This window comes from Chiloscyllium punctatum, chromosome 11 (assembly GCF_047496795.1).
Source record: "Chiloscyllium punctatum isolate Juve2018m chromosome 11, sChiPun1.3, whole genome shotgun sequence".
Taxonomy (NCBI): domain Eukaryota; kingdom Metazoa; phylum Chordata; class Chondrichthyes; order Orectolobiformes; family Hemiscylliidae; genus Chiloscyllium; species Chiloscyllium punctatum.
The window spans coordinates 93,205,895-93,226,601 of NC_092749.1; the positions used below are offsets into that span (position 1 = coordinate 93,205,895).

Consider the following 20,707-nt stretch of genomic DNA (forward strand, 5'->3'; position numbering starts at 1 on the left):
TCTGCTGCAGTTCCACACATAGGCTGCCTTGCTGAACTTTGAGGGGTCCTATCTCTCCCTAATTACCCTTTTGTCCTTAATATATTTATAAAATTGCTTTGGCTTCTCCTTAACCCTATTTGTCAAAGCTATCTCTTGTCCCCTTTTTGCCACCCTGATTTCCCTCTTAAGTATACTCCTCCTGTCTTTATACTCTTCTAAGGATTCACTCGATTTCTGCAGTCCATACCTGACACATGCTTCCTTCTTTTTCTTGACCAAAACCTCAATTTCTCTAGTCATCCAGCATTCCCTATACCTACCAGCCTTGCCCTTCACCCTTCCGGGAACATTCTGTGGACTCTCGTTATCTCATTTTCCATTAGTCCCTTCATCTGCAAACGTCAGCTCCCAATCAACTTTTGAAAGTTCCTGCCTCATCCTGTCAAAAATGGCCTTCCTCCAATTTAGAACTTTTACTTTTACATCCAATATATCCTTTTCCATTATTATTTTAAACTATGAAGTACCATCAGGAAGTACTTTTTCCATATATATTCACTTATGAGGTAATGCTGGCTGTCCTTTAACTAGCACCCTTGCATATACCCCAAATTCTTTCCAACTTCCAAGTTTTTTTCATTTTATTGCCTTTTACCCTTTCCTATCTAGCTTTGTCAGCCACTAGGGTTTCTCTATCATGATCTTACTGCTTGCGGTGTTCCTCACCTGTTCTTCGGCTCTTGCTCTTGTTTAACCACATCCCCTACCAGGATCCTTGTTCCTGCCTGAACTATTACATCTCAACCTGCCACCAGACTTCCTTTCAGAGGTTCTTGATCTTTTCCTTGAACTAAGATCAGCATGAAGCTCAACGTCTGATCTGACATTATGTTTCTTGACTTTCCACAATTTTTATCTCCTCCTTTCAATCATTCGATCTGATATTCTGCCCCTTGTCTTGCAAATTCAGTCACCTTTTGTATTTCTTAGTGTTGCTTCTTGCCCTTCCTACTATGATGACTCACTTGGTCCTCCTGGATGATTGATCTTTGTGACAAATGGCCTTACTCTGATCTTCATCATCACTTGGTATACTCTTGGTTGTATTTCACAGCTGCTGTCTGCAAAGGTCTTACATACATAGGCACATCATTGGTCTTCATCATTTGTTCAGACTCCATCAGCGTGCAATCAGTGCCAGTAAGAATGTATGCTATATGGAATGTACTCTAACAGGTTGTAATTGTTTTCAGATGTTTTGTCACCATGCTAGGTGACATCATCAGTGAGCCTCCAGTGAAGTGCTGGTGTTCTGTCCCACTTTCTATTTATGTGTCTTGGTCTATTAGGGTGTGTGATATAATTTCCAGTTCTTTTTCTCAGAGATTGGTAAATGGGTTCCAAATCGATGTGTTTATTGATGGATAAGCAGTTTCTAGCCTCTAGGAGTTCCTGTGCATGTCTCTGTTTAGCCTGTCCTAGGATGGATGTGTTGTCCCATTCGAAGTGGTGACCTTCTTCGTCCATATGTAAGGATACTAGTGATAGTTGGTCATGTCTTTTGGTGGCTAGTTTGTGCTCGTGTATCCTGGTGGCTAGTTTCCTGCCTACCTGAATGATGTAGTGTTTGTTGCAGTCCTTGCAGGGTATTTTGTAAATGACATTCATTTTGCTGGTTGTTGGTACAGGGTCCTTTAGGTTCATCAGTAGCTGTTTCACTGTGTTTGTAGAATTAGAAGAAACCTATAATATCATTAACCACATATTTACTGGCATAAATTTCACCAACGAATAAGAGTACAACAACAGGCTCCCCTTCCAACATGGAACAGTCAATGGAGAACTGCAGACCAGCATCTACAGGAAAGCAACACAGATATTCAATGACAGGAACAATCATCTCAACACCCACAAATGGAGCTGCAGGACATTATTTATACTTCCACAATATATTGCAGCACCCAGGAACTACGAGAAGCAGAAGAAAAATACCTAAACAGAGTATTCAAGAACAATGAGTACCCGATAAACATAGTATGCCAATCCTTAAACAACAAACCCAAAAAGAAGATACAACACACCCAGAGATTCTCGCCACATACCATACATCAAAAACATCCCTGAGATGACTACCAGACTACTCCGACTCCTTGGCATCATGGTAGCCCACAAACCTACCAACACACTGAAACAGCTCCTGATGAACCTAAAGGACCCTGTACCAACAACCAGCAAAATGAATGTCATTTACAAAATAGCCTGCAAGGACTGCAACAAACATCACATCGGACAGACAGGCAGAAAACTAGCCACTAGGACACACAAACACCAACCAGCCACCAAACGACATAACCAGCTATCATGAGTATCCTTCCACACAGACGAAGAAGGACACCACTTCCACTGGGACAACACATTCATCCTTGGACAGGCTAAACAGAGACATTCACAGGAATTCCTAGAGGCCTGGCATTCAAACTGGAACTCCATCAATAAACACATCGATTTGGACCCCATTTACCAACCTGGAATAGAACTGGAAATGATATCTCCCACCATTACAGACCGAGACCCATAAACAGAAAGTTGGACAGAACACCAACACTTCAATGGAGGTTCACTGATGATGTCACCTAGCATGGTGACGAAATGTCTAAGGACAAATCTACCAGCTCAGCAAGCAAACTTACAACCTGAACCTCAACTGAGCTACAAATCTTCTCAAAAATCATAATTACTTTAATAACTTAGTTTCTATGTTGCAAGATTATAGTTGTACCATCAGTGCCTCTACCTTTCTTGTCCATTCTTTTAGTCTTCCCTCTTAGAGTGTGCTATGTCCACAGGATTTAAATGCTTTTTTTCCCAGGGGCAAGGTCTGTACTGACACTCTTACCCATTGTCTCTGAACTTGTGGTAGGCTTCAAACCTACTGGAATGCTGTGGTGGGTGCAATGGAGAAGATTCTGGGTGCAAAGGTGGAGAAGGACCCGATCTCTCTTCTTCTTGGCCTGCCCAGTGTGTTCCCTGCAGATGTGAATAAGAAAAAAAACTTTCAAGATCCTCACTTTAAGTGTAAGAAAGAATACCTTGCTGGGTTGGGTATCTGAAAACACCCCCGGCCTGTCGGGTTGGTGGAAGATTGTTATGGAGCATATCCCCTTGGATTTTCTCACTAGTATGGTACACCACAAAACTGAGAATTTTATATAAGACATGGCAGTCCTTTTTGGAATATCTGGACACAGCTTTATCTGCCACACTATCAAGGACTTTTATATAGCTGTAACGATTATGTTTTAAGAGTCCAATATCCAGGGAGGAGGAATTAGAATAATAGAGATGTACAACATGGAAATAGACCTTTCAGTCCAACCTGTCCATGCCAACCAGATATTCCAACCTAACCTAATTGGATTTGCCAGCATTTGGCCATATATCCCTCTAAACCCTTCCTATTCAAATACCCATCCAGATGCCTTTTAAATGTTGCAATTGTACCAGCCTCCACCACTTTCTCTGGCAGCTCATTCCATACATGCACCACCTTCTGCATGAAAAAGTTGCTCCTGATCTTTTCTGAAAAGTCCACCTTGATAAATGCTGTACTGGTAGTATGCATGGAATTTAGTTGATCTAATTGTAGCCCTTTCCAAAATCTGGGGTTGGGGGTAATCCCACATGATGGAGAATATTTTAGGATTCCTTCCAAAAACTAACTGATGGGCACTACAGACCCCAGATATCTGATTTTGTTTTGCATGTACTGGCTGTATTAAAGTAGTTGTCAATTTACAGTTTGATAGGTCAATTAAGATTATTGTCCAGCATTTTGTTAATCATAGCATAATTTCTTTCTCAAATCTCATTACTAACAAGACTTTCTGCTATCATGTGCATTGCTATAACATTCTAATTTTCACAAATACTCCTGAAATACTCATTGGAAAGTTCTCCTTCATTGTTTGTTTGGCATGTAGCTGATGATCCCCACCCATCTCTCTAATATGTCATCAATAATTTCACTGTAATCTTTTCTATAAATTACCACTAGACTAAACTCAGTCACTATGACCTCAAAATATAAAAGATAAACCTTTATTCCTTAAGGTCTATTGCTACAGTTTAATTAGAATTTCTTTCCAGTGGAAGACTTACTACTGTTTGCAATTTCATTCTCCTATACTTTTTAAAACTATTACAGTTTTTGTGAATATCCTCTAAGTTTACCACATTCCTCATTGAGTACGTTTGCATCCTTTCAGAGAATTTTCAATTTGTGACATGATGGATGTAAAATCTTTCAATGTGGTTTTGAAATAATCGGCTTCTTTCCCTGTAAATCCTCATCCCCAATGCCATTTATAATACCTTAATGATCTGCTTAAAAATGGTAGGCCTTCTAATGGATTGCAATAAAGTCCTAACTGTGTGAATTGCAAATCTACGGATCTCCCAAAGTCAAATCACTTTATTGTACTCCATATCCAACTTAATTTGGTGCTTTTTAAGTAAGTGGTCAAATAAAAGTAAAGGTATATCATCAGACACTTTGTCGGTAGTTTTGATGTGATTTACCAATGTTGTCTTGCACAGTATTACTATTCTTTTCAGTGATTTCAATGTATGGTCATCACTGACGCTAAATTAGTAGAACATCATATTCTTTGAAACAAGCAAAAATGTAAATTACTAGAGAAACTCAGCAGTTTGGCAGCATCTGTGAAGCAAAAACAGTGTTAATATTTCAAGTGAAGAAGGCATTTGGTAAGTTTTCCTTTGTTGGTCAGAGTATTAAGTACAGCGGTTGGGAGGTCATGTTGCAGCTGTACAGGGCATTGGTTAAGCCACTTTTAGAATATTGTGTGTAATTCTGGTCTCCTCCTATTGGAAGGATGTTGTGAAACTTGAAAGGGTTCAGAAAAGATTTACAAGGATGTTGCCAGGGTTGGAGGATTTGAGCTATATGGATAGGCTGAATAGGCTAGGGCTGTTTTCCCTGGTGCGTCGGCAGATGAGGGGTGACCTCATAGCAGTTTATAAAGTCATGAGGGGCATGAATATGATAAATAGAGAAAGTCTTTTCCCTGGGATGGGCGAATACTGAACTAGAGGGCATAAGTTTAGGGTGAGAGGGGAAATAGATAAAAGGTACCTAACAGGCAACCTTTTCATGCAGAGGGTTGTGCAGGTATGAGCTGCCAGAGGAAGTAGTGGAGGCTGGTACTATTGCAGCATTTAAAAAGCATCTGGATGGGTATATGAACAGGAAGGGTTTAGAGAGATATGGGCCAAATACTGGCAAATGGGACTAGATTAATTTAGGCTATCTGGTCAGCATGGACCGAAGGGTCTGTTTCCCTGCTGTACATCTCTTTGACACTATGACTGAAGGTTCTGGTGATCAATACATTTCTTTCTGATTGGATATTATTGTCTTCCTCTCCTTCCAGACTTTCTGTTTTATATATCATGGTGAAATCCCTGTTATTCCACTCACAATGATATTTTGTGTCACATTCGAAGCCTCTATTACCTCCATCATGTTTTTTTGGTGTTCATGCCTCTTCCATAATTGTTGAACTTCAGCTGCCTATTACAGCTAACAGAAGAGTTTTTATCTTCAGTCTTTCTTTACATGACATTTTGGGCCTCATATTCAAATGTGTCAATGCTGCTATCGTTACATCGTCCATTTGTGCTGTTACTGCTAATTAGCCACTTTTTACCATAAAAGTCACTAGAAATTAATACTTGCTTGAAAATCTTTTTAGAGGTTCAGATCTAGAAGCATGCATCTGTCTTTGAACCCAAATCCCATTGGCACAAAAAGGCTATCCATGTTTAGTGTTTGATTTATTTACTGTCAAGTGTATCTTGTTACCAAAGACAGTGAAAAGTGTTGTATAGTGTTGAAACTCTTAGGTACCATGTTAAAACACAGAAAAATAAACCAAAACATAGAATATAAAGGCAGAAAAATGAAGAAATAAAGTGTCAAACTTTACAGTCTTTCTTGTTAAATGCTGCGTTACAGCCCATGGGTGCATGACTCCCCTTGTTGTTGTGCCACTGTCACTGGAACAAAGGTTGGCACTTCTGGTGCCATCCCGCCTCCAACAATGCTCTCGCCACTGAGTCCTCATTGGACTTGGCCAAAGCAGACGCCACCGATGCTAATGGGTGCCAATTCCGCTGCTGTCATGAATCTGATGTGGGCCCACCTTGTTGATGTGGCTGCTGCTGATGCCGCCAGATCTTATAATATGCCCAAACGCACCTCTGCTATCTCCATGGATTTGCACTGAAAAAAGATGCTGCTGGGAACCCAAACTCACCTCTGCAACAGCAGCCATGCGTTGCTGCTCGGATGTCAGAGGCCACCAAATTAATCTCTGACACTGCCACTATGAGTCTGTGCTGCTGGGCTCACTTGAATCTGCACTGTTGGGCCCACTTCAGTCCATGCTGCTGGGCTTTCTCAAGTCCTCATTGTTGGGCCCACTCGAGTCTATGCTGCTGCGTCTACTTGCTGCTGATGCTGCCACTGCGACTGAGCTCTTCACCAAGAGGTACATAAAATAAAATGGAAGAGAAAACAAAAAGAGAAGAGAGAAAAAAAGAAAATAAATCAAAAGCAGATGAAGTAGACGAGCTCTGGGTTCAGATGCTCCATTCCACCACTTTAAACTCCTGGCGCAATCCAATAATTTGAAGGCAATTACAGATGTTGGGATTTTTACATGAAATTGTTGCAATCTCATATATATGTGATTAAACTCTAAGATGTAGTTTTCTTGGAAACATCATCCAGCTTTCTTCGTCTGTCAAAATCCAACCAAGCCTCATTGGAGGGAGCCTTTAGTCTTGAAAAGGTGAGGTAACACAGATGAACATATGAAATAGAAGCAAGAATTGACCATTCAATCCCTTGGAGTTTGTTCTGCCATTGTGTTTTGAATTCTACATTCCTACCTAACCTTTTAAATTACAGAGTCTTCTGTTCTATGTTTTTTCATGAAATGTAAGGGAAATGCCAAATCTTTTTCATTATTCAGCTGTTCAGTTTCTAGTTCTGAACTACTTTGCTGTTGATCTTACTGCTGCCAAGAAGTGAGAAAGAAGGGGCCAGTTGTGGCTTTCTCTTTGTTAGAGATGTAACTCATGCATTGACTTTATTCTCCATTCGCTATAAGATTCTACTTCACAAAATAGTGGTAGGAAACCATATACTGAAACATAATACCTGGTTTCAGTTTTCTTTTTTCAAACACTTTCCATTTGCTGCCACCTCAAAACAAATTGACTTTAATTCGATTTGAATTGAATTGAATTGAATCTTCTATCTGAAAGTAAATCTTTGTTTCCCAGTTTCACTTTTAGAAGACCATTCCATGCTACCAATGTTAAAGAATCCCTGAGCCCATTTGTGAAACATGCACAATACTTCAGAAAAGAGTCTTTATTTCTTCAAACCGAGCTTGTTTCTCCATTCACATACATTCTCCCCCTCCTTCTGGCTGGCTCTTCATTATATACATCTTAATAACTATTTTAATTAACCTGGTCAGATATGCTGTGACACACATCTGGGACAGGTGGGATTTGAACCTGGACTTTCTGGTTCAGAGGTAGGGACATTATCAATGTGTTACCAGACCCCACATACATTATAATACAATTAACTAATTAATCCCAGCACCTATTTACTTTGTTACTTTTGACTCCTAACCATTTAGTATACTGTTATATACTAATTATATACCACTAATAGGGAGTTCAACTTCAAGGACTGTTTCTAGATTATTTCGTAGCTCTTGTAGTGTTGTAGATTCTAGTTGAGCATAAGCATCTATTTGCACTTTGATGGTTTTCTGGGCTGCTACTACAGGTTCTCTCACATCCTTGATCAGGTGATCACTCTTTACGTAGGATTTGTTTAATTGGTTGCTGCAAATTAAGAGACAGGACTGCAGATGCTGGAGATCAGAGTCGAGAGTGTAGTGTTGGAAAAGCACAGCAGGTCAGGCAGCATCTGAGGACCAAGATTATCGATGTTTTGGGCCTAAGCCTCAGGAATGAGGCTTGTGGGTTGGGACTGAGAGATAAATGGGAGGGGTGGGGTTTGGGGAAAGGTAGCTGAGAAAGCGATAGGTGGATGAAGGTGAGGGAGAAGGTGATAGGTCTTTGGCAGGGGGCATTGATGAACAGGTCCAGAGGGCAGTGCCAATTTGGAGGCTTGGGACTGGGAAAATGTGGGTGGAGGGGAAATGAGGAAGCTGTTGAAATCCACATTTATCCCCTGTGGTTGCAGGGTCCCAAGGCGGAATATGAGGCGTTCCTCCTCCAGGCGTTGGGTGGCAATGGTTTGGTGGTAGAGGAGGCCCAGCACCTGCATGTTCTTGACTGAGTGGGAGGGGGAGTTGAAATGTTCAGCCACGGGGTGGTGGGCTTGGTGGGTGTGGGTGTCCCAGAGATGTTCTCCGAAACAATCTGCAAGAAGGCGTCCTGTCTCCCCGATGTAGAGGAGTCCACACCGGGTGCAACGTATGCAATAGATGACATTGGTAGAGGTGCAGGTAAATGTCTGACGGATATGAAAGGGACTAAGGTAACAGCACAAGTCAAAGTCATACGACTATGGTAACTCGGCCAGTACAGTTTGATCAAAAGCACTTCTCTAATCATCACTTTTTTAGTCAGAAAAGCAAACAAAAATTGCATGCACCATCATCTGCACTTACAAGTTATCCATGGTACATGGTCAACAAAGTGAATGATCATTTATTGACAAAACTGTTGCTTCAGTTTCACTTTCATTAGTTTCTACACATGCATTTTTTATATCATGCAGGTTTTCTAATGGTGTGTGCTGTTTGTCTGGCATCTGCTCATTCCTGGATGATCCTTTGTGAAACATGCACGGCATGATGAGTGTTATTACCATGGTAAACATTGTTGTTGATTCATTTCCATTGTGGGGAATACTGGACCTTTGACGCATATGGTCTTTCTCTACTTGGTGTAGATAATAAAATCACATGGGAGTCATAGAGATATAGAGATGTACAGCACGGAAACAGACCCTTCGGCCCAACTCATCCAAGCTAACCAGATATCCTAAATCAATCTAGTCCTATTTGCCAGCACTTGGCCTATATCCCGCTAAACCCTTCCGATTTATGTACCCATCTAGATGCCTTTTGAATGAATTGCGCCAGCCTCCACCATATCCTCTGGCAGCTCATTGCACACAAACACCACCCTTTGCATGAAAAGGTTGCCCCTTAGGTCTCTTTTATATCTTTCCCCTCTCACCCCTAAACTTATGCCCTCTAGTTCTGGACAGTCCAAACCAGGGAAAGGTCTTGTCTATTTACCCTATCCATTCCCCTCATGATTTCATAAACCTCTGTGCGGTCATCCCTCAGCCTCTGATGCTCCAGGGAAAACAGTCCCAGCCTATTCAGCCTCTCCATTAGTTCAAACCCTCCAACCCTGGCAACGTCCTTGTAAATCTTTTCTGAACCCTTTCAAGTTTCACAACATCCTTCCTCTAGGAGGGAGACCAGATTTGCACACAATATTCCAAAAGTGGCCTAACCAATGTCCTGTGCAACCGCAACATAATCTCCCAACTCCTTTACTCAATACTCTGACCAACACAGGAAAGCATACTAATGCCTTCTTCATTATCCTATCTACTTGAGACTCTACTTTCAAGTGACTATGAACCTGCAGTCCAAGATCTCTTTGTTCAGCAACACTCCCCAGTACCTTACCATTAAGTGTATAAGTTTTGCCCTGATTTGCCTTTCCAAAATGCAGTACATCACAATTATCTAAATTGAACTCTGTCTGACAGTCTTCGGCCCATTTGATCAAGATTCTGTTGTACTCTGATGTAACCTTCTTTGCTGTCCACTACACCTCCAATTTTGGTGTCATCTGTAAACTTACTAACTATATCTCCCATCTTCACATCCAAATCATTTATATAAATGATGAGAAGTACTGGACCCAGCACCAATCCTTGTGGCACACCACTGGTCATAGGCCTCCAGTCTAAAAAGCAACCCTCCACCACCACCACTCTGTGTCATCTACCTTGAAGCTGGTTCTGTATCCAAATGGCTTGTTCTTCCTGTATTCCATGTGATCTAACCTTGTTAACCAGTCTACCATGAGGAACCTTGTCAAATGCCTTACTGAAGTCCACATGGATCATGTTCACTGATCTGCCTTCATCAATCCTCTTCGATACTTCTTCAAAAAACTTAATCAAGTTAGTGGGACATGATTTCCCAATAGCTGCCTGCAGTGAATGGACATTTGCACATAGGTCTGTGATTGAAACAAAATACATGGTAGTTCATATTTAGCATGTATGATTGAGGTGACAAATGCTCTTGTTGAGAATGGTGAATGTTTGAACTTTGTCTGGCTTTTTAATGCTTAGCTTTGGCAATGTTAGCAAAGTGAAATATGGCTTTCTGTCACTTCACGTTGATTTTGTCACTCCCTCCTGTACGACATTTCAATTCAGCAATTTTATTTTCCAAGTTGAAAGACTATTTGGATGTGGTATGACATTTATATTAGATTGGACTGCTTTCCAGGCATTCACTGGGTAAATTTAATCACTCTAAAATTGAACTGGGATGCGCTGGATTTGCTTGATTTTTTTATGAGTTGTTTGGCAGTTTTCACTGCTAGCTCAGCCTTTTTTATTTGATTGAGAAAAGTGTGGGAATGATGTATGGTACTGAATTTCACAATTCCTTATGATGCACCTGAATTCTTCACTTATGAATTGAGTGCCAAAGTCACTTTGTCACAACGTGATTCATACCAATCAAAGTGGGTTTTCAAGCAGTTTGCAATCCCGTTGGTTGTTGACCGTAGCTGGTCCAATTCCCAGTTGTCAGGATAGTATCAAATGGTGACAAGATAACCATTTCCTGTGCTGTTGAAGTCTACTCAAAGCATCATTCATGGTCTGTCTGTTATTTTGTACAATCTAAGCAGTTCTTTAGTTATCTTAGCTTAGCATTTGTTATGAGCATTGTGCTAGCTAATGTGATTCTTATTATCATTACTTAAGTTTGGCATTAGAGCACCTCTCCTGCCTTCTTTAGACTAGACTCAATTCCTGGATGGCTTGCTTGGATGTGCTTCAGCATTTATTTTCTCATCTCTTTAGGTATAATGACTATGTCCTTTGTGTAAAGTGGCACATACATATGTTATTACTACACCAGTCCTATCATGGGCTATATAACAAGCATCTTCATCCTTGTTCTTTGTACCTTAATTCCTATGCTCTACTGATGCCTACACCCTATATCTGAACAATCTTTAAAGGCCTTAACCACTGGGTCTTTCGTTAACCTTTGTGACACTACAGAATATTTAATTTATACCACCAAGACTGCTGGAAATGACTTTTTCCATAATTCACATCCTCTAATCTGCTCTTTTGGCTACAGTATTTATATTGGATTAGTGGTGCTGGAAGAGCACAGCAGTTCAGGCAGCATCCATCGAGCAGCGAAATCGACGTTTCGGGCAAAAGCCCTTCATTAGGAATAAATATCTGGTCCAGTTTAGTTTCTGATCAATGGTAACCTTCAGGAAATTGATAGTGAGGAATTCAGCAAAAATAATCTGCCAAATATTAAAGGAAGATAGTTAGATTCTCTCTTGTTAGAGATGGTCATTACCTGATATTTGTGTGGCCTGGATGTTACTTGCTGGTTATCAGTGCAGATCTGAATATTGCCCAGTCTTGCTGCATACGGACAGAGATTGCTTCAGTATCTGAGGCGTTGAAAATGATACTGAATATCATCCAATCTTCAGTGAATGTTCTCACCTTTGAACTTATGATGAAAGGAAAATCATAGGTGAAATGACTGTAGATGACTAGGCCTAGCAAACTAACCTGAGGAATATCTACAGCAAAGCCTTGGAACCAAGATGATTGATCTCCAACACAACTATCTACCTTTGTGTTAGGTGCGACTCCAACCAGTGGAGATTTCCATCCACTCCCCCCATTCCCAGTTTTGCTAAGGATCCATGATTGCACACTTGGTTCAATTGTCTTTGATATTAAGTATACTAATGCTCAAAGTATACAGGTGGTGGATGAATGCACTCGTGAGCCTATCAGCAGCAAAGTTGGGAAAAAAAGTGAGCCAGTTATTGGAGGAACACAAGTTTCTTCAATACTCTCATTAGCTCCTTGCTTACCCTCTATTTCTTTTATCTACCATGGTTTGTAATATGTAGATTGTTTGCAACTTTTGAAAAATTCTCCCACAAACTTGTAGTCAGCTTGTATGTTGAACGTAAGATGTGAACTGCCAGTGTTGGTGTTCACCAGCTGCCATGGGCATTCTGCTTAGCCTGGGCACATCTTGGTAACATTTCTATACCACCTGCTTTATCTTGTGAAGTGACTTAAAAAACAAATTTAATCTTAAACATGTATTCTGAGCTGAAATCTTGAATCCAACTCCTAATTTATATATGGTCCTAAACATGCAATTATTAGCTGAAAAATAGGGGGACCCTATTAACTCTATGTATGTTATTTCTCCATTCACAGTATTAGTGTTAAACCATTTAACTTTTCTGTGTTTTGTGAGTGAGTGGGTGTGTAATTCAGGGCTTTTGAAGAGATATAGTTTAAGTCTCATTGTGGAAATCTTTACTTTCTCTTCGTTTTTGTTGAAGTGTGTATCAGTAAATAATTATTTTTCTGTTACTGACTTAACCCCTGGAATGAATTGCCTTTGTCCAAATAGGAATTTGGACAGTTAGGAAAATTTGTCATTTTGGTGGTTTAATTGGATTTTATATATTTTGGGATAGCTTTTGCAACAGTGGGGCACGAATATTGGCACTCTTTCCAGAGAAGTCCTAAGACTTCCTTGATTGTGTACTTGCTTAAATCTTCATCCAATTCAATTTTTTTCTCTAAAGCTCCTTGGCCTGGATTGATAACACTTTCTGTCAGATCATAGATAGTGCCCAATCTGCTGATCACTTCGAGCTTCCACTCTGGCATCCAAAACGTTTCACTCTTATACACACACTATTGTTTCGCAATAGCGCAAAATGCACTTTAGGCGCGTTTCAATTTTGAACCCATTTGCTCCCTATTACAAATAGTGCGCAATCTAAATCTTGTCACGTAAATATAAATGCTGATATTAACGTCTGTTGAGCCAGAGTAAATTTTGAATATTTAAGTTTTGCGTTTAATGCAATTTCGGCCATTCATTTAGACGTTAAGGATTTTTGATCTGAAAAGCTGACCTATTTTAATGGCATCTAAGTATTCTGAAACAGCTTGATCAATTCACACATTTATTAGTGGTTCTGAAGAAGGCTCACTGGACACGAAACGCTGTTTCTCCTTCCACAGATACTGCCAAACCTGTTGATTTCTGTTTCGGTTGCAGATTTCCAGCACTCAGCAGCTCCCTGAGTTTTGAGTTGCCGTTTTCCGCTTTGGTTTCGGAACAGAGCTTCAAAGGTCTCAGTTGACGAGGGGCATTAGGACCGCGCGGAGCCACAGTTCGAAGTTCCCCCAGCGGAACCGCGCTGATAAGAACCATTGCCAGGCTTTTGACGTCAGTTACATTCCTGATTTAAACTGTCAAAGATGGCGGCAGGCGGCGAATGGAGGGGGTCAGCGATTTGTCGTCGTCGTGGTGGTGGTGGCGACCACGATGACAACAACGTTGAAGACGACAGCATCAGCGAAGGTAACAACCCCGTCCACGGAGTATAACTTCTACATTTTAACTGTGCTGTGTCGCCGTCGGCTTGTGGGAGGAATCCGGTCACATTTCCGACCGTTGCGTCCGGTTGAAAAAGTTCGTTAGCTGTCCTACCTCGGGCAAGATTTGAACAACAGCGTCGCGCGGTCAGGAACCCGCGCGCGTGAAGGGAAAGTTTTTTTGGAGGGGGGGGGCGGGGGGAGGAGAGTGAGAGAGGAGGGTTCAGCCCCTGGATTCTATGCTGTCGCGCAGGCGCAGTGAGGACGTGGCGGTTACGGCGCGGTGTGTTCTGACTGTTCCCTACGCCGACTTCCCCTTCTCCCTTTACGCATGCGGCCGTGAGGCGACGTTGCTGGCCCTAGGTCGCTGGGGGTCGGGGGCGAGGGTGAAGAAAAAGGAGATGCCGTTGAAAGCGGCAGAGAAATCTGAGGAGATGCGGGCTGGGTTCCGGAGATCCCCGGGTCAGGCAGCCGGTGAGTTTGAGGGGGAAAAGGAGATCATTGTGGGGATGGTGTGGATGGGGAGCGCGCTTCTAGCTTATTTAAATGAAGATTTTGGACAGACGCAAATGGCCCTGCAATCCTCGGGGTTTGTGCAGGCCCGCACTAGGTGCTAAGGTTGGGATTCAGGATCAAATGAAGTCAATGAAATCAAATGAAAACCCGTTTACATTCCTGGGTTTAAAAAAAACACTAACTACGGAAAGCCGCATATGTCAGGAGGACTGGCCCCAGCGTTGCTGGAGCGTTTTCCTTCATGGGGATGGGGGTGGGGGGGTTAACGCTTCTTTTCACCTACAGGCTGGCGTGTAAGTAGGGCCCCTTTGCTTTTTCATCCGATGTTGAGGGAGGAGAGAGTTGGGGACAGACTAGAGTTGAGCAAAATGAATCGGAGGAGAGTATCTTTGCAGACGCCGCGTCCTCTCGTCATTGACGACTTGTAGGACAGAAAAGTCGACCATTCCATCCCGCGATGTTGTGAAGTGTCAGCTGCTTTTGAGTGAGCTTGGGGGGGTGGGTTATAGAAGGCGTGGAGAGGGCTGAGCTCTCAGCCCATGTGTTAAGAAATATCGGGCGCTGTAGTATATTAGAATAACGTTAATTCGACCGGGCTTTAACTGTATTCCAACTTCCCTCCCCTCCACCCGTGCCTAAGGGCTGCTCGTTTGTGGCTGTGTCTCGACCGTTGAAGGAGGGTTCGTGCATCTGCATGTGGCTCGTACCCCTCAAGGCTCCGCCCTCCAGGAATTTGGTTGCACACTTCGTTGGGGGGGTGGGGGGTGGGGAATGGTTATGTAACAGCACGCAAATCCAATGCCAAGAGAAGCAAGGACATTTTTACTAGGGGGAGGGGAGAAGTGGAGAGTGAATTGATTCTACCAGATTCATCCTGCTATGTCAAGACCAGGTACTCTACTATTGCTTTAGAACGAAGTGGGTGGATTTGTCTCCTGATTCGGAGCTCATTGAGTGAAGTCAAAGCCTGAACATTTATCATTTCTTTTCAATTTTCGGTTTTTAAGAAAAAATAACGTAGAAAACCATTCGGGGCTTTCTGAATTTAAGGTTTGAGTATCACCATGCACGTTTCTGTTTTTAGTTTTGTTAATTTTGCACGTTGGCCTCAGATCCTGACATTTCATACAAACTGCCCGAACTCCTTCACTTGTATTATCTCAAGTTTGTAATCTTACACTATTGATCAAAACTGGGGACATTTTTGTGATTTCTGATGCGGTTTTGTTTGACATGGTACCTTCACTTCAGTCATGCTGTTGAAATAATTTTCTGCATTTTACTGCTTGCACGATTGTTGAATCATGTAGAATTGAATTAAGAAAAGTATCAACCCAAAGTGTGTAATTAACCAACTGTGCAACATTTTGAAGCACTGTTGCTGATAATGTTTATTGTTGCCCCTGATGGTTACCCCCCCTCCCTCCACACGCTGTAAATGCTTGAGATTTTTTATCATCAAAAGCCTTTGTTATTTGGTATCTATAGGTGTAAGTCAGCTTTGTGGCATAGCTTTTTGATTGAATCTCTAACATGACATTTGAAGAATGATCTTATTGTCACAATGAAGTTTGAATGTTTTATTGTATTTTCACAATAAAATCACCATGAAGAACTTCCACAGTCGCTCTGATCTGGTGCCATTTTGAATAGTTTAAAAATAATGCATTCGCCAAGGTTCCCCATGGGAGACTGATTAGCAAGGTTAGATCTCATGGAATACAGGGCGAACTGGTCATATGGATACAGAACTGGCTCAGGGGTAGAAGACAGTGGTGGTGGAGGGTTGTTTTTCAGACTGGAGGCCTGTGACCAGTGAAGTGCCACAAGGATTGGTGCTGGGTCCTCTACTTTTTGTCATTTATATGAATGATTTGGATGTGAGCATAAGAGGTCCAGTTAGTAAGTTTGCAGATGACACCAAAATTGGAGGTGTGGTGGACAGCGAAGAAGGTGACCTCAGATTACAACAGTATCTTTACCAGATGGGCCTGAGAAGTGACAGATGGAGTTTAATTCAGATAAATGCAAGGTGCAAATCTTAGCAGGACTTATACACTTAATGGTAAGGTCCTAGGGAGTGTTGCTGAACAAAGAGACCTTGGAGTGCAGGTTCATAGCTCCTTGAAAGTGGAGTCGCAGGTAGATAGGATAGTGAAAAGGGCATTTGGTATGCTTTCCTTTATTGGTCAGAGTATTGAATACAGGAGTTGGGAGGTCATGTTGCGACTGTACAGGACATTGGTTAGGCCACTGTTGGAATATTGCGTGCAGTTCTGGTCTCCTTCCTACCAGAAAGATGCTGTGAAACTTGAAAGGGTTCAGAAAAGATTTACAAGGGTGTTGCTAGGGTTAGAGGATTTGAGCTATAGGAAGAGGTTGGGGCTATTTTCCCTGGAGTGTCGGAGGTTGGGGGTGACCTTATAGAGCTATACAAAATTGAGGGACATGGATAGGGTAAATAGGCAAAGTCTTTTCCCTTTGAGGGATCGGGGAGTCCAGAACTAGAGAGCATATGTTTAGGGTGAGAGGGGAAGGATATAAAAGAGAGCTAAGGGGCAACTTTTTCAAACAGAGGGTGGAACATATATGGAATGAGCTGCCAGAGGAATTGGTGGAGGCTGGTACAATTGCAACATTGAAGAGGCATTCGGTTGGGTATATAATAGGAAGGGTTTGGAGGGATATGGGCCGGGTGCTGGCAGGTGGGACTAGATTGGGTTGGGATATCTGGTCGGCATGGATGGGTTGGACCGAAGGGTCTGTTTCAATGCTATACATCTCTGACTCTAACTGACCAGTATGCAGGCTAGATGGGGTTAGCCATTGGGAATACAGGAGTAGGGATGGGTCTGGATGGGATGCTCTTCAAAGGGTCCGTGTAGGCTTGATGAGCAGAATGACCTGCTTCCACACTAGGGATTCTATGGATTCTATATAGTTGACTGTTCATAACACTCCTGCCACTGCTTTGCTGCCGCCAGCACTGGACTCAACCAGTATTGAAGTTATCGCTCCTCAGGCAGCATCTTTTGCTGCTGGACTTACCTTGCCAATATAGCAGCTGAAGCTGGTCCTCTGCTCACCTCTCTGCCAGCTTCCTCCTTGCTGCCATTTGTCAGGGTCCTACTTTGGGCTCACCAGCTACCTCACCAAGTAGGTCTTTTAATACATTTACAAGCTATTTTGAGCTAATCAGATCCACATAACAATCTAGTAATCCATGCTTGCTTGTTGCAAAGGACAATACTTTTTTAAATCAAGTAGGATAATATTCTGGACTTTATTCAGAGTTTCTTCATCTCCAGAAGGAGATCTTGTGAAGTATTTTCAGTTGATTATAATGGCAATTCTGACCATTCTCTAAGTGTTAGTATATGTCCCTGGTATTGTATGAGCGAACTACTGTATTTATGGGTGACATTATGGGCATCTCATAATTATTATAAGTCTTTCATAGGTGCTGTCCAGGAGTAACTTTTGTTTATTGCTGTAGCCTAGGAATGCTTTTCTGATCAGTGCAATGAAACAATCTTTGAAATTAGAAAGCAGCTAATTTTATTTTTCCTGCTATACTGTCATAGAAGCAACCATACAACTTTTAAGTATCACTGACTTTCTAGTTGAAGCTTAATTTATAAGGTTTCTTTGGCAATTCATCCTTCCTTCCAAGTTGTTTATTCCTAATTGCTGTTGAGAAGGTGATGGTGAGCTGCCCTTGAGCTGTTAGTTTGTCATGTAGGTACCCGCACAGTGCTGTTCAAAAAGGAGTTAAATTTTCTTTTTGACCTACCAACAATGAAAGAATGGTTGTTTTATGACATTGGGACCTTGCAAATTGTGGTGTTTCCATGTGGCTGCTGTCCTTCACTTTGTGGGTGATGGTCATGGCTTTGGAAATTGCTCTGAGTTGACAGTATGCACTGCTACCAGCAATACTAGTAGAGGGGGATCAATATTTAACTTAGTGGAAGGGAGCTGACAAAAGGACCTGTTTATTTTCTGTGGTCTTGAGCTTCTTGTGTGTTGCTGGTACAGGGGCAAGAAAAATATTCTATGCTCCTGACCTGGAAATACTAGCTCTGCAACCTTTTCAGTACAATTTATTCAATATGAATTACAGTGGACTGTGAAGCTTTTAAATGTCTTCCATACCAGATGTTAATTTTGGAGTGCTGAAATGTTGTGGGGGCGGAAGCAGCAAAGAGAGCTTTTCGAAAACACTTCAAGCAGTGCTTCATTTACATTACAGTGTAAGAAGCTTCCTACCAATTGTTTAAAATGATGGCTTGTACATCAAGCTTTGTGTCCACATAGCTCAATGATGAAGTACAGTAGCAGCAGAGAAGGATGATAAAGGAGACACATTCAGAATCTTGCATCCTCGTAACATCCTGTCCCACGTGGCCAAAGATGACCTGGTACAGAATGGGCCTGTTTAGTGATAGTCATGTGGTAGTAATGTGTGTCCTTGAATAGACTTTGTCCTCAAATCAAAGGACAGCTACTGACAAATGTTGAGCATCATACAACATGGGAATAGACCCTTTGGACCCCACAAGTCCATTGCTTTGAGGAAGAAGTCTACTGTAGGACATAGTCAGTAGGCATGTTACTCAGTTCCACAATGTTTGAGGAGTTTTTGATGTTGATGATTCACAAACTTAGCTGGTAGCGTGCTTTCCAGAAAATGTTAACATTAAGTTTTAAAAGATTCAGCACTTATGGATTGGTAGGATTTTGTGAATATAACTTTCTTGGGAATGTTTTGAAAATCTCTCTGTTCAACTTGCATTTAAAATACTTTTTTAAACATAGTAATTAACAAAGTGGCTATAGATTTGGTCTTGTTTAAATTTTGTAGGATTGAAGATGTACAGCATAGATTGCTTTAGTAATGAATTGGATAACAGTGGCATAATTGTGCCACAGACTGAGTAGGGCATATGACAGTATGAAACCAAGTGTTTCCTTCTAAAGTGGCTATTGCTACGTGTAGGAATTGCTTAAAGTTGCAATTTTCACAAATACACTACAATTTGTGAAAATTCTTTTAAGTGAAGAATTGCTACGTTCCCTGTCCTTAGCAGAAGAAAGTCTGTGCCTGTACCCCACAAGTTGAAATGCAGTGCTTTAGATTTGTAAGTGAGGACATTGAACTTGCTTTGGCAGCATTATACTAAAACTGGAATGGTACAGAGGAGATTAGCATGGCCTCATGCATAAGGATGACATGCAAATTTGTGAAGAGTTCCATATTTTTAGAAGCCCTCTGGCACAGTGGTAATGTCTCTACTCTTGGATGGGACATCCAGTTTCTAGCCTCTCCTGCTCCAGCAGTGTGTAGTAATATCTCTGGACAGGTTGGTTAGAAAAGTAAGTTAAATTTAGAAACAATTTTCAATATGCTAGGGTAGCTGTGGGTTCAGCATTTTCCCCAAAGATTAAGATATGCCACTGGCTTTTGTCTGAGACCATTGCTTGTTACTGGTCATGCTATGGCCATTGTCTGTCTGGTGTTTCTTGCTTCTGCTTTTGGTGTCCACTCAAGCTATTGTTCATTGGGGCTGCTCCTCTTGGTTGGCTATGAGGCCTTGATTTTCTTCTCCTCCAAGGTGACAGGGTGTTGATTGTGGCGGGGTTCACTGGGCTTTTTCTTTGGGGTAGCCAAAGCTGTGGGGCTTCTGCTCTAGATTGTCCGAACAACCACAAAACACAATGTGGGTGAGCAGCTAAATCTTGCCCAGGGGAGAATGATGGTCAGGTTGAGTTCTGCAGTTTCCTTGCATTGTTCCACCGGTAGTCTGCAATTGACAAACTAACGACTGGAGGGGATATGGTATGCTGGTAAATGAACAATCTTGGAACTGGTGTTTGGGGTTGCTTGGTGTTGCCTGATGTGAGCCTGCAAGCCAGCAGATTAGCAGTGGGTAGCATGTACGCATGGAAGAGATTGTCAGTTGCGTTATCAAAACAAATATTAGAACAAAAGGTTTGCAATATGTAAGCTTTCAGCTCCCAATAACTTATCAACATTTAATGTGAAATCACACTAAATGGGGCTGTCTTAAATAAGAGCTTTCTTTATTGGGTACAGCACCATAACTAGAGTTGAAAAGTATGGGGCTGGAAAAGCACAGTAGGTCAGGCAGCATCAGAGGAGCAGGAGTGATGACGTTTCGGTCATAAGCCCTTCATTGGGAATGTAGTGGGAGGGAACTGAGACATAAATGGGGGGTGGGGTGAGAATAGGTCTGTGGGGGGAGGGGGAAAGTATGTTGAAGGCAGTAGGTGGGGAGGTGATGTTCATAAGTCAGAGGGTGGAGCAGATATGTGGGAAGGAAGATTGACAGGTGGGATAGTTCAAGGGGGCAGTGCCGAATTGGAGGATTGAATCTGGGATGAGGTGAGGGGGAG

At 41.9% G+C, this 20,707-nt stretch overlaps 1 protein-coding gene, 1 long non-coding RNA gene and 1 other non-coding gene across 11 annotated transcripts in view; 2 read left to right on the top strand and 1 right to left on the bottom strand.

Moving 5' to 3' along the window:
- Nucleotides 1-13,457, bottom strand: part of LOC140483214 (uncharacterized) — a 31,561-nt gene extending 18,104 nt beyond the window's left edge. For 4 of the 5 annotated variants that reach the window (XR_011961917.1, XR_011961919.1, XR_011961918.1 and 1 more), the window contains exons 1-4: nt 13,309-13,457; nt 11,706-11,864; nt 6,321-6,542; nt 2,879-3,009 (exon numbers count right to left, since the gene is read on the bottom strand). This is a non-coding gene — a long non-coding RNA (uncharacterized lncRNA). Of the gene's footprint in view, nt 1-2,776; nt 3,010-6,320; nt 6,543-11,705; nt 11,865-13,308 lie in introns of all 5 variants that reach the window. The other variant, XR_011961915.1, reaches the window with a different exon arrangement.
- Nucleotides 13,458-13,542: 85 nt separating this feature from the next.
- atl2 (atlastin GTPase 2) overlaps nt 13,543-20,707 on the top strand; it is a 107,908-nt gene continuing 100,743 nt past the window's right edge. The window contains exon 1 of one of the 5 annotated variants that reach the window (XM_072581292.1): nt 13,543-13,760. In XM_072581292.1, the coding sequence (XP_072437393.1) occupies nt 13,658-13,760 (103 nt within the window). In that variant the 5' untranslated portion in view covers nt 13,543-13,657. Of the gene's footprint in view, nt 13,761-13,989; nt 14,249-15,070; nt 15,183-20,707 lie in introns of those variants that run through there. The other 4 variants (XM_072581289.1, XM_072581290.1, XM_072581291.1 and 1 more) reach the window with 4 other exon arrangements.
- Nucleotides 19,452-19,553, top strand: LOC140483431 (U6 spliceosomal RNA). The gene has a single exon (XR_011961960.1). It is a non-coding gene; the product is annotated as a U6 spliceosomal RNA (small nuclear RNA).